Raw genomic sequence first — 18496 nt, 5'->3', positions numbered from 1 at the left:
CTGTGACCAAGAGATCCCCTCCACTTCACTTTCCTCTTCCTATTGCCAATCTCTGTAAGAACTAGAGATTTGCTCTCTGAAGAAAATGAGCCAGTAATATTCTAGATTCAGAAACATCAGGTACAGTTGATTACTTTTTATTGTACATGGAAAATCTACACAGTAAGCAAAAGCCTACATATGAAGAATTGAGACCTCTTCAGCCCCTTTCTCTCATTCAGCTCTACAAACTACAGGCATATAATTGAAGGATTTCTCGCCAGGGGAAAAAGTATTGAACTAACAAAATATCACTATGTAACTTCTTTGTTTATTGACAGGATGATAGGAAGTATGTGGGAAGAGAGGTATAAGAGATCTAAATTCTCATCCTCCAACGTCAATACATAATATGAGGAACAACAAAAAGAATAACCAAAGCAGACAAAACCAGAAATAATACAAGCATGTTTCTTATACTTACGGTAACAAATATTAGAGAAAAACTAAATGTGTTGAGTGTGGTTACTTCTAAGAAGTAACAGGGCAAGAGTCTGCTAGTTTTTGTTATAACACTCAACAGAACTATTTGGTTTTTAAAATGGTATACATGAATAAACCAATAAATGTACAAACAAAAACTTCTGGGTGAATCTGAGTGACATCCACAAATAATAGTATTTTAAAAGGAATTAACACAACAAATTTAAGTAGGGCTAAAGTAATACTTAATAAATAATCCTTGATAAAACAGTAAAGTGTTGAAAAGAAGAGGTCCTAACAGATCTTGCATATACAACACAAACGTACATGGTCCTGGCTCTGCCATTAACTTGGCAAGTAACCTAATGACTCTAAATCAATTTTCTCATATGTGAAATAAAGTCAATGGAACAATAACCAGGAAAAAAAATCCCCCCAAATTCTATCTTCCTTTACAAATATGACTGTAGAATGAGTCCAAGTAAATTAACTTTCATTTAGCTAAATCCATCATCCTTATACTCCTTTGGCTTCCCATCTCAATATGCATCCACCAGGTAACCCCCTGTTTATAATTCTATTTGTACTATTGATTTGGTTAACAAGTACTTCAACAAATGAAAAAAGGAGAAGATTCAGCCTACTAAATATTCATCAACCCCAAGTTGTTTCACTGTTAATAAATGGAACAGGCTATTTTCCCCCCAATTCTTCCTTGTCACACAGGCTACTGCAATTATTTTCATAATGTTAAATTTTGGGGTATGATAATGATACTGTGGTAATTTATGAGGCTCTTAGGATGCTGAAATACTTACAGGCAAAATGAACCACTTTTAGAAAATAAAGACAGAAAAAGAAAAGGAAAGGAAATGTACAACAAAATGTTAAGAACAGGTTAATCTAGGTAAAGGGTATATGGGTATTCATTATGCTCTTGCATCTTTTCTTTTGGCTTGAAATTTTTTAAACAAAAAGCAGGAATGCACCCATATATATATCAAGACATACACAAGAATATTCACCAGCACATTACTGATAAGAGACCAAAGTGGAAACAATCCAAATAAACACCAACAGTAAATTTGACAAGTAAATGGTAATAAATCAATGGACAAGTAAATTACAGTATATTCATATTACGAGTACTATAATACAGCAATGAAAATGACCAACTACTGTTAACACACCACATGGGTGAAACTCACAAATAATGTTGAACAAATTAAGCTATACACAAATAAGATGAACAAATTATTTGTTGAATAAATATTCCAGACAAGACTCAGATAATATCAGGGCTATTATTTATCTCTGTTTAGCAAAGGTTATATTCACAGACAGTACAAATAAGATTAAAATGAAAATGTATAAGTTATTTAGGAGAATAAATTCCTTTCAGGCACATTTATAAAAACTACCCACATACTATTGATCTGCTCCACTAATTAATCATAATGCACTGCTGATTTGTCAACTTTTTTAAAGACCTAGTTTGAATCAGAACTTGTACTTGATAGTTACAAACCTGCACTACAATGACTGTTCTTCATTGAATAAGAGTTTCAACCTTTACTATAATTAACCAATTTTAATTATAACCAGATATAATTTTTAAAAGAGAGCGATATAAAATACTTACACTAACTTTGAAAACTTGTACAGTGTTATCCAGAAGAAAAATGTTGCAATCCACCTCTGTATGCTGTCTGTCTCGGGCCAACTCTGATGCTCGTACATTGTAGGTTCTGCCAGCAGGCAAACGGAAACGTGAGGTCATTACTGTCCACACAAGGTCTAAGTTGGGGAAAAAAAAAACAATCACTGAATAAAACAGTTCAAGATTCAGAGTAGTTTATTTAAAACACAAATTTACTATGTATTTTTCAATTACCACTTAGGTAAAAAGTAGTTATAAATTTTGAAACAACCAGATAAGAATTTGTAAGTATAAAAGAAGATACCATACATATAGTTCATTATCTAAACTAAAATTACAACCTACCTAGAAAAAGGTTTATTTTTAACTGTTCCACTGAGAAAACAGAAATATTGTTCAGGGAATAATATTCCAATTCAAAACATAAATTTAGTAGTCCAAAGACGGAAAAAGAATTTGCTACTTCAGGAAGTTGAATAGTACTCACTGATACAAGTACTAAAAACACTGCAAATTGGCAACAGGAGGGGAGATTTTTTTTTTAATATATTTTTATTGATTTTTTACAGAGAGGAAGGGAGAGGGATAGAGAGCTAGAAACACGGACAAGTGAGAAACATAGATCAGCCACCTCCTGCACGCCCCCCACTGGGGATGTGCCCACAGCCAAGGTACATGCCCTTAACCAAAATCGAACCTGGGACCCTTGAGTCCGAAGTCTGATGCTCTATCCACTGAGCCAAACCGGTTAGGGCGGAGGGAAGATTATTTAACTCTGATGGGCTCCTCCCTTTATTAAGTGCATAAGACTAAAAGGAAACATGGAGTTGTGTGTTTTTTTAAATACAATGCCCTTCATTTTAACTATCCTTAAATTCAAACTAATTCTAATAGGATTACTCTTACTCTTTTTTTTTAAATTAATTCTTTATTGTTCAGATTATTACAATTGTTCCTCTTTTTTTCCCCTATAGCACCCCTCCACCCGGTTCCCACCCCACCCTCTGCCCTTACCCACCCCCCCCACCCCCCGCCACTATCCTCATCCATAGGTGTACGATTTTTGTCCAGTCTCTTCCCCCCACCCCAAGAATAGTCAGTCCACTCCCTTTCTATGCCCAATTCTATTATATTCACCAGTTTATTCTTTTCATCAGATTATTTATTCACTTGATTTTTAGATTCACTTGTTGATAGATGTGTATTTGTTGTTCATAATTTGTATCTTTACCTTTTTCTTCTTCCTCTTCTTAAAGGATACCTTTCAGCATTTCATATAATACTGGTTTGGTGGTGATGAACTCCTTTAGCTTTGTCTTATCTGAAGCTCTTTATCTGACCTTCAATTCTGAATGATAGCTTTGCTGGGTAAAGTAATCTTGGTTGTAGGTTCTTGGTATTCATCACTTTGAATATTTCTTGCCACTCCCTTCTAGCCTGCAAAGTTTCTGATGAGAAATCAGCTGACAGTCGTATGGGTACTCCCTTGTAGGTAAACTGACTGTCTTTCTCTTGCTGCTTTTCAGATTCTTTGTCTTTTGCTCTTTTAATTATGATGTGTCTTAGTGTGGTCCTCTTTGGATTCCTTTTGTTTGGGGTTCTCGGCGCTTCCTGGACTTGTAAGTCTATTTCTTTCACCAGGTAGGGGAAGTTTTCTGTCATTATTTCTTCAGATAGGTTTTCAGTATCTTGCTCTCTCTCTTCTTCTGGCACCCCCATAATTCGGATGTTGGTATGTCTGAAGTTGTCCCAGAGGCTCCTTACGCTATGTTCATTATTTGGATTCTTTTTTCTTTTTGTTTTTTCGGTTGGGTGTTTTTTTGCTTCTTCGTATTTCAAATCTTTGACTTGATTCTTGCAATCCTCTAGTCTGCTGTTGGAACTCTGTATAATATTCTTTATTTCAGTCAGTGTATACTTAATTTTTAGTTGGTCCTTTTTCATAACCTCAAGGGTCTCACTAGATTTCTTGAGGGTCTCACTAAATTTATCAGTGGTTTCTAGAAAGTTCTTGAAAAACCTTAAAAGTGTGGTTTAGAACTCTATATCCAGTAGTTTGCTTTCCTCCATTTCTGTCATTTGTGACCTGTTTCTTTGTCTCTGCATTTTTTATGCTTCCTTGTGTTGATAGAGTGGCTTTCTGTGCTAGGTGTCCTATAGGGCACAGTGGCTCAGCCTCCCCAATTACCTGAGGTGGACACTCTTGGTGCACCCCCTTGTGAGTCTTTTTGTACTTAGGCCTTGATTGTTATAGGTATCACTGGGAGGAATTGACCTCCAGGCCAATTGGCTGAATCAGCTGTGTCTGCAGTGGGAGAACTTCTGTGCTGGAGACACCCTTCTGGGGCAAGACTTGCTTCAGTGGGGCTCACTGAGTCTGCCCCCTGAGTGTGTCCCTTATGGGTCTGAGGAGTTGTAATCTGGATGGTCCCACGCTGACCACTGGGTACACAGTCTCTTGGATCTCTAAGGAGGTGCTAATTTAGCCTCTGCCTGAGGCTACACAGCAGGAGCTATGGAGAGATCTGCAGATTCCTCTTCTTGGGGTTTGGAGGTGACCAGGTGAGGCCCAGCTGTGAAGCAATGAAAGCTGCTGTGGGGTCTTGGGCCTTCTTTTGGAAGTTCTGTGTCTCTCTGACCCAGCTGCAGTTTGTTAGGTAATTTTCAGATTGCAAAGGGCCAGGCCTTTCATATGCAAAAGCCTCTGTGCACAGCTTGGGTGGGGCGGGGTCTCAGGGGATTAACAGGGTGGAGCAAGCAGCTATGGCTGCTCCTCAGTTCTACCCTAAGAGGCCCCGCAAGTCACTTTCCCGGTAATCGCTGCAAGCACCTCTGAGAGAAAGCCGCCCTGGAATTCCAACTGATGCCAGACAGTCCAGTTTCTCCCCGTATGAGTCTGGGTCCCCAGAGACTAGCCTGGAACTGGAGTTCAGAGCAGTCGGGAACTTGAAACTCCCTCCCGATTGAAAAAGACACCAGCGTCCTCTGTTGCCAGCCTCTTTCCTCGCATGCTCGAGCCTCCATACCTCTGCACTTTACTTCCGCAGCTCCTCTGAGTCTCAGTGTGCTTTTCTCTTCCTTCTAGTTGTAGAATTCCCACTCAGCCAGCCTTCCTGTGGTTCTGGATCATGTCCGTTTTGTCTTTTACTTGTATTTTTGAAGTGGTTGTGCGAGGCAGTAATTTCCGGTGTTTACCTATGCCGCCATCTTGGTTTTCTCAGATTACTTATTCTTTTTCTTTTCTTTTTTTTTTATTTTATTGATGTTTTACAGAGAGGAAGGGAGAGAGATAGAGAGTTAGAAACATCGATGAGAGAGAAACATCGATCAGCTGCCTCCTGCACACCCCCCACTGGGGATGTGCCTGCAACCAAGGTACATGCCCTTGGCCGGAATCGAACCTGGGACCTTTCAGTCCGAAGGCCGACGCTCTATCCACTGAGCCAAACCGGTTTCGGCAGATTACTTATTCTTAACACAAAAACAAAAACTTAAGACTACAGATCTTTGCATCTCAACTTGTAACCTAAGAGGGAAAAAGTATATTCCTACAGAAGAACAGGCATCACACCAATATAAGCAGCATTTGATATTACAAAACAATGAAGATGTAGCTCCAAAGTTTGAAAGAAAATTACAGTAAACCCTCAATTTTACAGAGTTTGATTTAACAGACTTTGGACTTAATGGACAAAATTTCCGATCTGTATGTCATATGTGAAAATTAACACCCAATTAACCAAGCTTTGCTTATAAGTAACTTAACAGGTTTTCTAGTTATTTTTAACAAATTTTAGCAAATAGGGCATATGTTGGGAAAAACACTAGTAATTTCAATGACATAAATAAATATCAGATATGTACAACTATAGCTTACATATTTAAATTAAAGAGTCACCACTGGTAAACAATGTTCAGTGAATGATTACACCACATTTCCCATGGTAATTGGTTCTGTTGTCCCATGCCATGATGTTCTGCAGCAGTTTTAACGCATGCCAGCTGGCTGATGTCCTTATATGTGTTAAGCCATACCCCAGCCATGTGCCCCAGTCCTGTGCATTTGTTTACTTGTGACTGGTGAATGCACGTACTTACTACACCTATTCAGTATAAATTTAAAATTACTGTAATACATATAGAAAGCTTTTCTATGAAATTAAAATTTTCATACATACATAATTTTAATTACACAAACATGTCTACATAAGCAAAAATAGGTAAACTAATTTGTCAATTTTTTAACATATGCTTTTGGAAAACCTACTTAATTATATAACAGACACCCACTTGCCTGAATTAGTCTGTTATATTGAGTCTTTACTGTATTTGAAACACAGAAGTATATACCCCCCAAATTAGAATTTGTATTGTGGGCCCTCCGAAAGAAGACATCTACTAAGAAGGGCTCCTGGTGGCTAACTGGGCTCAAACTTAAAAACAACAACAAAGATAAAAACAGAGCCCAGAGCCCAGCAGCGATTTCTACAGAGGGCCGACTCACACAAACTGCACTTCAGGGAGAAGCCTGCACTAAACTCCCTGCCTCTGTACTGAACTGCCTGCCTGCAGTGTGTTTCTGCCACATAAGCCAACCCTTACAAAGGAGTTCCGGGAATCCTATTTAACCAAAAGGACTAAGGCTTTCCCCATCCAATCAAACCTGCACAGCTGCAACCATCCAGAGTAGCTCTATTCTGACCAATCAGGACAATGTCTTTTGGACCAATCAAACTTTGAAGATTTGGAAACCTGTTGCGAAAGAGAACATACCAACCAATCAGGGACCAGGGACAGGGACTTCTGTCCATATAAGCCATCTCCCCTCTGGCTCTGAGAACATACTTTCCCTTTCCACCAAAGACTGCAGTTCCCCAGCTGAGCTGAAACACCAAAGATGTCTCACCAGAACAGAGCAGAGCACACCAAAGCAAGCCAAAGCAGACAGGCAGGAAGCAGAGCAGATCAGTGAGGAGCAGAGTTGAGCTATCTAGCCAGAGAAAGGCCTGGCCCCAGGAATGGCTAGTCCTAGGGCTGCTTAACAGCCATGCTGTATCACAACTAAGCTGTTCCAATCACGCTGCTGTCACAGCCATGCTGTATAAAAATTGAACTGTTTTGCACTGAATAGTGTACTTCTTCACCACATTCCAAATTGGGGATTCCTTTTGGCGTTGCAATGGAGTCAATGACCATTGTTTAACAATGTGAAAGAATAAAGCTAAAGACATTTTCCAACATTCAAGGATTCAAAGTTTAAAATCCGTAAGCTGGAGAGACAGGCACATATGAAGAGTCACAACTTACCAGAGTAGAGACACACAAGCAGAAACTGCCATAGGAGACAATGCATGAGTAGTAGGAAAGCCTGAACTGTAACTGATGAATTGCTGGAGACTCAATGTGGACAATTCTTAAGAGTTGGGCTGGCCGGAGTGGCTCAGTTGATTGAGCATCATCCTGTGTACCAAAAGGTTACTAGTTAGATTCCCGGTCAGGGCACATACCTGGGTTGTGGGTTTCATCCTGTTTTGGGAGCATATGAAAGGCAATCCATCAATATTTCTCTCTCTCCCTTCCTCTCTTTAAAGCATGTCCTCGGGTGAGGATTAAAAATAATAATGACAAATAAATAAAAACTCCAGGGGGACTCAGTTATTGGAAGGCTCCCATAATACTGTGAGATTTACCTCCAGGAACTCAACCAGATTCCCATAGTAAATATTAAAGAAAAATACTCTTGGGCTTGCCGCAGGTTGGGTGGGATGGGGTGACCAATATGAAATTACAAACCAGAGCATTCAGTCCTTCCTAACTACCCTCAAAAGAAACTAGTTAACCAGAGCCTAAGGGACCTGGGACAAAGACAATAACCAACCCAGCCTACTCTAGCCATGCTGTCCCACCTAGGTGGAGAGAAAAAAAAAATGAAAACGCCTGTGAAGTTCACAGAACAGAGGCATAAGTTCACTAAAATACTAAGAGCAAATCATAGGACTAAAGCAGGGACGGGGAACTTTTTTCCTGCTAAAGGCCATTTGGATATTTACAACATCGTTCACGGCCATACAAAATTATCAACTTAAAAATTAGCCTGCTACATGTGGTCAAACATTTAATTAACTCACCCCTAATGTCTTGGCTGGGCCAGACCAAATGATTTCTCAGGCCATGGCCTGTGGGCTGGACATTCCCTGTCCTGGGGAAAAAATGTTTCCCTTACCCCAACCTTACCACCACATTACTAAGGTCCTATTAATAGCAGTTCCTTTTAGCAAAATATCACATCTACCTATCAAGAAAAATTTATAAGGCATACCAAAAGATAAAAAACACACTGTGAAGAGACAGAGCAAGCATCAGACATGGAAAGTTGGAATTATTAGACATGGAATTTAAAACAACTATAATTAATATGCTAAGGGCTCTAATGGATAAGGTAGACAGCAAGACTAGATGAACAATGTAAGCATGGAGATAGAAACCGTAAGAATGAACCAAAAAGAAATGTTACAGGGGAAAAAAAAACAACATATAAATAATGCCTTTGGTAGGCATACAGCAAAGTAAAGACTCTCTGAGCTAGAAAATATATCAATAGAATCCTCAAAATAATGAAAATCAGAGAAAACAAAGACTGGAAAAAACACACAGAAGAATATCTAAGGACTGTGGGACAACTACAAAAGGTATAACATACATGTAATGGGGATATCGGAAGAAGAGAAAAAGAACAGAAATAAATCAATAATGACTGAGAATTTCTATAAAACAAAAAAAAACCCCCACATCTATGCATATAATTTTTAAGCTACAGAAAATAAAAGACTAAAAAAAAAAAAAAAAAATCCTGAAAGAAGCCAGAGGAAAAGAAGCACCTTACCTACAGAGAACAAATAATTACATCTAACTTCTTAACCATGCAAGCAAGAAGAGAGTGGAGTAAAACACTTAAAATGTTGAGGGGAGGAAAAAAACCTACCAACCTAGAATTCTGTATCCTGAAAAAATTACCTTTCAAAGGAGAAATAAAGATTTTCTCAGACAAAAAGAGAAAGAGAATTTGTTTCCAGTGGACTTGCCTTGCAAGATATTTTTAAATTTCATTAGAGAAAAGGAAAATAATATAGGTCTAAACTCATATCTACATAAAGAAAGGAAGAACACAAAGAAGGAATAAATGAAAATAGATTTAAAACTTGATGTTTCTATCTCTCCCTCTCCCTTCCTCTCTGAAATCAGTAAAAATATATTTTAAAAAAAGAGAGAGACTACCCTTGGTGGCCCTGACTTAATCAGGTGAAAGCCCTTAAAAGAAAGACTAGGTCCTTCCTGAAGTGAAAAAATTCTGGTGCTGGCTTTAAAGACATGATCTGCCATGTTGTGAGAGGGACTAGGACAGAGCCATGTGGCAAGGAAGTGCAGGTAACCACTGACAGCCAGCAAAGAACTGAAGACCTCAGCCCCACAGTTGATTGTACTTGTCAACAATAGCATGTTTTGGAAGAGCACCTCAAGCTCCTGCAGTCCAGTTAACATGTAGTTTGTAACTTTGTGAGAACCAAAACAAAGCTGTACCCATACTACTGACCCATGATACTGGGAAAAAAAAATGTGCTGCTTTATTCTGCCAAATCTGTGGTAACTTATTATACAATAGAAAACTAATACCTCTTTCACAGTAGTATTACTACACCAACAAGCATTCATGAGACAGAAAGAAATATACAAAAAAATGAAGCAACGTATGATGATCTCTGTGCAAATTCCACTCTTGCTTATGATGGATCTACTAGACAGTGGTCAGCAAACTCATTAGTCAACAGAGCCAAATATCAACAGTACAACGATTGAAATTTCTTTTGAGAGCCAAATTTTTTAAACTTAAACTATATAAGTAGGTACACTGTTATTAACTTAATTAGGGTACTCCTAAGCTGGCCTTTGCTAAAAACGTCCTCAATCGATTGAGGTACGTTCGCTGAGATCGACCCCTTCCAACTCTCCCATCCTCAACTCGTGCATGAATGTCATGCGCCTCCCCCGCGCTGCTAATATTAAAAATTTATACACATTATGTTAAGAAGAGCCGAACATGAATGAAATTCAAATTACTAAAATATGGACAAAGATATAAAGGCAATTTAGTACAGAAAGGATAGTCATTTCAACATACCATTTGCAAAAAAAATAGGAACTTCAATCCACACCTTGCACCATATGCAAAAATTAACTAAAATAAATCATAGATTATGTAGAACCTAAAACAATAAAACTTCTTAAAGAAAACACAGGAGAAATCCTTGGTGGCCTTGGATTAGGCAAGTATTTCTCAGAAACATTGCCATCAGCACAATCCTTAAAAGAATAAATTGATATGCTAGAATTCACCAAAATGAAACATCTGCTTTTCAAAAGACACTGTTAAAATAATATAAAACTAGCCAGAGGGCGGGAGCATATATCTGATAAAGGATTTTTATCCAGAATATATAAAGAACTTCCAAAACTCAGGAATAAGGAAAAACAAAACAAAACAAACCACAAACAAGAGCTTTGAACAGATACTTCACCAAAGATAAAAGGATGGCAAATATCCACATAGCAAAAAAGAAGCTCAACATTACTAGACTGAAGGTACATGCAAAGTAAAACCATAATATGGTATCACTACATACCTATCACAATGGTTAAAATTTTAAAAATAGTGACAATACCAAATGTGGCAAGGACCAGGTAAAAATGGATCTCTCATTCATTGCTGGTGGGAATAAAAAATGTTACAACAATGTTGGAAAACAGTTTGGTACTTTCTTACAAATTTGAACTTATTCCAACTTTATGAGCTATCCATTCCATTTCTAGGTAACAAATGCATATGTCCATATAAAGACTTGTACATGAATGATCACAGAAATTTTGTTATAGTTGAAAACTGAGAACAAAACAAGTGTCTATTAACTGGTAATGGATTTATTCAGATGTGGTACATAAATAGAATGAGTAGTTAATAAAATAGAGCTGGTGTTACATGCAACAACATAAATCTCAAAATAACTAAGCTGAAAGCTGGATCAAAAAAAGAAAGTACATACTATATGATTCCATTTATATAAAATTCTAGAAAATACAAACTAAACTTTGGTGATAAATAGTAGACCAGGCAGGATGAGAGTAGGAAGCAATTATACTGGAACACAAGAAAATTTGGGGGAGTAATGAATATGTTCATTACACTGATTGTGGTAGTAGTTTTATAGAGGTATAAATATGTCAAAACTTATCAAATATTATACTTTAAATATATACAGTTTATTACATACTACTTTACCTCAATAAAGTTGTTAAAAACATATATGGCCAAAATACTTAAGAGGCAAAATACTTAGAGACAATTTTGATGTTCTGGTTCATAATCTGCTGGCGATATAACTAGATTCAATTCAACTTAACATAATGAATATTTTGGCCATTTTTCTTCATCATGTTAATAAGCCTGGTTTCTTATACACATAGCAGCTAGTTTAAGGTTACACAGGCAAAAGTGATCAAGTAGCATGTGAATCCAGATCTGTCTAATCTCAAAGGCAATACTATTATTGCCACAACAGTATAATGAAATTTCTACTTTCTCATGCTAAAAATATTCTTTTGAGTGTTCTTTTCAAAGCCAACTATAAAAGCACCTAAATTAACTGAAGAAAGACATCATTGAAAAAGAATCATTACTATTTGTGAGTTTTACAAATCTTTAATGTGATCCTTTGCACTCTCCATTTCCTCAATTTCCACCTCAACACTGCCCCCAGAGAATCTGAACAGGGAAAAAAAAAAAATCACAATCAGATATAATAAGACATGTTTTACAGTAAGGGCAGAGGAATAACTCATGAATAGAAAAAGGAATATAGGTAGATTGAGAACCAATAAGTAGAGCTTTGTTGTTGTTCTATTTTGTTTTGCATAGCCTATTCTTTTCAACCTCTCCCTGAAGGCTTCTCAAGTCAAGTTCCTAAGTCCCTGTCCAAATGAACCTACTGCATAAATGAATGAATGGAAATGACTACATATGAATGGGCAATGCAGCAAAAATAGGGCACCCATAAAATCAATCAGTAAGCTCTCAAAATATAAATATTTCTGTTACTGTGCTACTCCCATTATCTCACATGGAATTTAGTAAGAAAGGTTTTCAGAGCCTAAGACAGATGTCTCATTCTTTTCTATTAATAACTGCTGTTATATTACAAAACTTGGTAAGCCACTGATTCACCATAAATGTTAACATCCTAATTTTGTTATTGTCTAGTTCTGATTTACCTTGAGACAGTCATTCATTTTTCTGAGTCCCAGTTTCTTTCTCCATAAAATAAAAATTTGTGACTTATAACCTGCACTATTCTATCTGGTAGCCATGCCACATATGACAATTGGAACACTTGAAATGTGACTCATATGATTAACAAATTGTTTTAATTACATTTACTAGGGTGACACTTGTTAATTACATTATATAGACTTCAAGTGTATAATCCTATATAATAAAAGGCTAATATGCAAACAGACCGAACAGTGGAACGACAGGTCTCTGATGCACACTGACCATGAGGGGGCAGACGCTCAACACAGGAGCTGCCCCCTGGTGGTCAGTGTGCTCCCACAGGTGGAGCACCGCTCAGCCAGAAGCCGGGCTCACGGCTGGTGAGCACAGCAGCAGTGGAGGGAGCCTCCCTCGCCTCCACAGCAGCGCTAAAGATGTCCGACTGCCGGCTTAGGCCCATTCTCCATGGGGAGCGGGCCTAAGCTGGCAGTCCGACATCCCCTGAGGGCTCCCGGACTGCGAGAGGGTTAAGGGCAGGCTGAGGGACCACCCCCCCCCCCCCCGCCGCCAGTGCATGAATTTCATGCACCAGGCCCCTAGTTCTATAATATAAAACAATATATCATCTGTACTAGGTGTACCGGTTAATAATGCGGATTTTGTAATCAATGAAAACACTATAATTTCAAGAAAAACATCAAAGGTGCTTTACTCAAAGTAATGTCCATCACCAGCTACACCATTTCCCCATCTTTCAAATGATTTGTGGATGCCCTCCCAATAGAAATTTTCTTGTTTTGAGGCAAACCATTCAGAGACCCAATTTCCCATTTCTTCGTATGTTTTGAAGTGCTGCTCAGAAAGTGCATGTGCCATTGATCAGAACAAGTGGTAATCTGAAGGACCAAGGTCTGGTGAATACGGCAGGTAGGTTAATACTTCCCAAGCCAGATCTTTTAACATGTCTTTGACTGGTTTTGAAGTGTATGATGGTGTGTCATCTTGAAGCAAAATTACTTTGCCGTGTCTTCTGGCACATTCTGGTCATTTCATGATTATTTGTTGTCGGTAGCAATCAGTATTAACGGTTTTACCTGGTTTTAGAAGCTCATACCTTCCTGATCCCACCAAACGCAGAGCATTGTCTTTTTTCTGAAGCAATTTGGCCTTGCAATTGATGTTGATGGTTGGCCTGGATCAACCCAAGATTTTGGGCATTTGTGTCTTATGACCCAGCAATTCCACTTCTGGGTATATATCTGAAGAAACCCAAAACAGTACTTTGAAAAAATTATATGCACCCCTATGTTCATTGCAGTGCTATTTACAATAGCCAAGATATGGAAGCAACCTAAGTGCTCATCAACAGATGAGTGGATAAAACTTATGATATGTGCCCTAGCTGGTTTGGCTCAGTGGATAGAGCGTTGGCCTGCAGACTGAAGGGTCCCAGATTCAATTCTGGTTAAGGGCACATGCCGGCGTTGTGGGCTCCATCCCCAGTAGAGGGTGTGCATAAGGCAGCCTATCAATGATTCTCTCTCATCGTTAATGTTTCTCTCTCTCTCCCTCCCCCTTCCTCTCTAAAATCAAGAAAATATATATATATATATATATATATATATATATATATATATATACGTATATGTATATATAAAAGTTATAACTTTTATATATATATAAAAGTTATGATATGTATATAAATAATGGCATATTATTTGGCCACAAAAAAAATAAATAAATGAAATCTTACCATTTGCAACAGTATGGATGGACATAAAGGATATTATGCTAATTGAAATAAGTCAGACAGAGAAAGACCAATGCCATATTATTTCACTTATATGTGGAATCTAAACAACAAAATAAATGAACATAGAAACAGACTCATAGGTACAGAGAATAGACTGATGGTTGCCAGAGGGAAAGTGGGGTGAGAGGCCAGGTGAAAAAAGTAAAGCGATTAAAAACTAAAACCTGACAGTCACAAGTTAGTCCTGGGTATGTAAAATACAGCATAGGGAATAGAGCCAATCCTATCTAATAATAGACAAACATGGTAATTAACCATACCTCCAACATGCTTCCTATTGGCTAATCAGGGTGATATGCAAATTAACTGCCAACCAAGATGGCGGCCGGCAGCCAGGCAGCTGAAGCGAACAGGAGGCTTGCTTGCTCCAGTGGAGGAGGAAGCCAAGGTACACCGCCTGCTGCTGCTGGGCTCTAAGCTGCAGTCTAAGAAACAATGTTGCAAATATAGAGGCTAAACAAACCCCAGAAACCTGCTTTCACCCAGCTGGGCTTCAGCCAGCAGGACCGCAACAGAGTTTCAATTATAGAACAAACCCAGATACCTGCTTTCAGCAGCCGAGGTCTCAGAGCTGGAGCCGAGTCTCAGAGCTAAAGCCGGCTCTCAGCTCCAGTGACAGCCATAGAAGGTAAATAAATCCCAGAATTAAAAAAAGAAAAGAAAAAAAGGAGAGGTTGGGAGCTTCAGTCACCTGCCAGTCTGAAAACGGCCCTCAGCCCCTCACCCAGACTGGCCAGGCATCCCAGTGGGGACTGCCACCCTGAAGGGGATGTGACCAGCTGCAAACAGCCATCATCCCCTCATCCAGGCTGGCAAGGCACCTCAGTGGGGACCCCCACCCTGAAGCAACAAGATGGCGGCTAATTTGCATACTGAAGGCAGGTGGCAGCGGGCAAAGCTGTCAGCTGTCCCGGGACCCAGATCTGTGACCCTGCCGGGCGGGGGGCAGTATTTCAGGCTGTCAGCGGTCCCAGGACCCGGATCTGTGACCCTGCCAGGCGGGGGGCAGTGCTTGAGGCTGTCCACGGTCCCGGACCTGGATCCATGACCCTTCCCAGTGGGGCAGCAGCTCACACAGGGGCGGATCGGCCGGGGTTGGGCAGGGCAGGACGCCTGGCTTCTGCCCAGCCCCAGTCACTCTGGGCAGGTGAGCAGCACAGAGAGCCTCTGGACAGGGGAGGCAGGCCAGCAGAGGGCGGCCTGTACTCCCCACATGGAGGTGGTGACAGCTGTGAGTGCGCCAAGCGGAGCCTGCAGGCTGAGCTGAAGTAGCGTCTGCAGGCCATCAGTGCCCAGGAGTGGCTGCACAAGTTCCGCCTCCTGGCCCAGAAAGTGCAGGATCGCAGGGACAGCCACCGTGGCGAGCCAGACTGATGTCCTCCTGGCCGCACCACGGGGGTTGGCGGATCTGCAAAGCCAGAGGCCTCCCGTGTGCACATCCCCCCCTGGCATGCGAACATCCCCAGCACACTGTCACCCTCCCGCGCCTGCAACAGTTGCAAACCAAGGCGTGCACAAGTTCCCCCCCGCCTCTCCACCGCAGTTCCATCAACCCCGCACGCCTAACACCCCCACAGGATGTGCACACATCCCCTCTGATGCGCTCATGTCCTTTGGAGAGTGTCTTGGTGTTCTAGGTGCTGAGGGTGGGCGCCTGTGAGATGACAGTGAGAGGGCGGAGTGGTGATGCCCTGTTCCCAGGGAGGCCAGTACAGCTACGAGATCACCTCTGGGGGTTAATGCAGGTGCTGAGGCAGGAGCAGATGCAGACAGACACACCTGGTGGGCGAGGGCGGCCCTCGCTGAGGTGCCTTTGGTCAGCGTTCAAGATCAAGAACCCAGAGGCGGAGAGGAATTCCGTCCTCTCAGTGAAACAGTGGGATAGTCGGGGCGACTGTAGAGGAGAAATGTGCACTTTGGGTGCCAGCACCCATGAGCGAAGGCTGCCCTGACTGAGCCTCGCTTGCTTGGGGCCTAGTGCACTCCTGCCAGGCAGTGGGTGACAGGACATGCTTTTCCAAATTAATGAGAGAAAACGTTGATTCTCCTGCTGCCCACGAAGGTGGAAAGTGAAGTGGGAAGACATGTGGGGAGTGAGCGAGGTTCCCTGTCTGGGGGTTCCAGATCTGCTATTGGTTTCTTTCACCGCTCACTAGAGATACACAGGGTGTCCCCCCCAAAATGTATACACACTTTGAATACCTACTAATTCCAATGGTTTTAAGCATAAGAAAGAAACAACAATGGAGCTGTTATCTGTTAAAAGTGTGGGCACAAACAGGCAGTTGGACATTCCCTGAGGGGTCTCAGATTGGAGAGGGTGAAGGCCAGACTGAGGGGCCCATTTCTCCCACCCCCCGACCCCAATGCATGAATTTTGTGCACCGGGCTACTAGTAATAATATAACTATGAAAGGTGCCAAGTGGGTACTTGAAATACTGGGGGAACACTTTGTAAGACATGATTTTCTAACCACTATGCTGTACACCAAAAACTAACCTACACTAATAAAAGAGAAACATGGTAATTGGCGTACGACCGCTACCCTTTTCATTGGCTAATCAGCGAGATATGCAAATTAACTGTCAGCCAAGATGGCGGCTGGCAGCCAGGCAGCTTGAAGCTTACATGAGGCTTGGTTGCCTCAGTGACGGAGGAAACCAACGTTCCCCGACTGCCGCTGCAGGACTCTGAGCAGGAAGTTTAAGAAACTCTGTAACAAATACCATCGGACTTCAGCCAGCAGATTCACAACATTGTAAGCAAAGGCCAGAAACCTACTTTCAGCTGCAGAGGCCTAAGAGCTGGAGCCAAGCCTCAAAGCTAAAGCTGGCCAGAATAAAAAAAAAAAGAAAAAAGAAAAAAAGGAGCTGTTGGGAGCTTCAGTCACCCCCAGCCTGAAAACAGCCCTCAGCCCCTCACCCAGACTGGCCAGGCACCCCAGTGGGGACCCCCACCCTGAAGGATGTGTGACCAGCTGCAAACAACCATCATCCCCTCACCCAGGCTGGCCAGGCACCCCAGTGCGGACCCCCACCCTGATCGAGGACACCCTTCAGGGCAAACCAGCCGGCCTCACCCATGCAACAGGCCTCTACCCTATATAGTAAAAGGGTAATATGCCTCCCAGCACCGGGATCAGCGGAGCCATGAGGCCTCCCGGCACCAGGACCAGTGTGACAGGGGGCAGCGACCAAACCCCCTGATCGCCCTGCGGCTCTGTGTGTGACAGGGGGCGGGGCCACAACTTCCCTATCCACCCTGCTCTGTTCGGGACAGGGGAAGGCGCCCCAACCCCCTGATCAGCCCTGCTCTGTGCCTGATAGGGGGGAGCTCCCCAAACCCCCCCCCCCCACGGGCCCTGCTCTGTGTGTGACAGGGTAGAGCCATAACCTCCCCATCGGCCCTGCCCTGAGTGTGACAGTGGCGGCGCCCCAACCCCTTGATCGGCTCTGCTGTGTGTGTGATGGGGTAGAGCCATAACTTCCCCATCGGCCCTGCCCTGAGTGTGACAGGGTGCGGCACCCCAACCCCCTGATACGCCCTGCTCTGTGTGGGACAAGGGGCAGTGCCCCAACTCCCCTATCGGCCCTACTCTGTGAGTGACAGGGGGGAGCTCCTCAATCCCCTGATCGGCCCTGCTCTGTGCATGATGGGGGAGCTCCCCAACCCCCTGATCAGCCCTGCTCTGTGCGTGACAGGAGGGAGCTCCCCAACCCCCTGATCGACCCTGCTCTGTGCATGACAGGGTACGGAGCCCCAACCCCGACTGGCCCTGCTCTGTGCATGACAGGGGGTGGCGCCACAACCTCCCCATCGACCCTGCCTTGAATGTGACAGGGGGTGGTGCCCCAACCCCCCAATCGGCCCTACCCTGAGCGTGACTGAGGGTGGCATCGCAACCTCCTGATCCGCCCTGCTATGTGCATGACAGGGGGCGGCGCCCCAACTCCCCAATAGGCCCTGCTCTGAGCCCGACCAGGGGCTGCACCTAGGGATTGGGCCTGCCCTCTGCCACCTGGGAGCAGGCCTAAGCCAGCAGGTAGTTATCTCCCGAGGGGTCCCAGACTGCGAGAGGGCACAGGCCGGGCTGAGGGACCCCCTCTACCCCCCGAGTGCACAAATTTTTGTGCACCGGGCCTCTAGTTATCCTAATAAAGCAGGAATATTCAAATTGACCGTCACACCATGATGGTCAAGATGGCTGCACCCATAGTGGGGGCAGGGAATCCATAACAC

General features: G+C 42.3%; 1 protein-coding gene across 10 annotated transcripts in view; it reads right to left on the bottom strand.

Annotated features, from left to right (window-relative positions):
- Positions 1-18496, bottom strand: part of PTPN4 (protein tyrosine phosphatase non-receptor type 4) — a 230908-nt gene that overhangs the window by 197332 nt on the left and 15080 nt on the right. For 3 of the 10 annotated variants that reach the window (XM_059704687.1, XM_059704691.1, XM_059704688.1), the window contains exons 2-4: positions 7430-7582; positions 6786-6874; positions 2105-2259 (exon numbers count right to left, since the gene is read on the bottom strand). In XM_059704687.1, the coding sequence (XP_059560670.1) occupies positions 2105-2259; positions 6786-6874; positions 7430-7461 (276 nt within the window). In that variant the 5' untranslated portion in view covers positions 7462-7582. The remainder of the gene's footprint in view (positions 1-2104; positions 2260-6785; positions 6875-7429; positions 7583-18496) is intronic. The other 7 variants (XM_059704694.1, XM_059704693.1, XM_059704695.1 and 4 more) reach the window with 3 other exon arrangements.

Source organism: Myotis daubentonii, chromosome 7 (assembly GCF_963259705.1).
Source record: "Myotis daubentonii chromosome 7, mMyoDau2.1, whole genome shotgun sequence".
Lineage (NCBI taxonomy): Eukaryota > Metazoa > Chordata > Mammalia > Chiroptera > Vespertilionidae > Myotis > Myotis daubentonii.
This window is presented reverse-complemented; position numbering and strand designations above follow the sequence as displayed.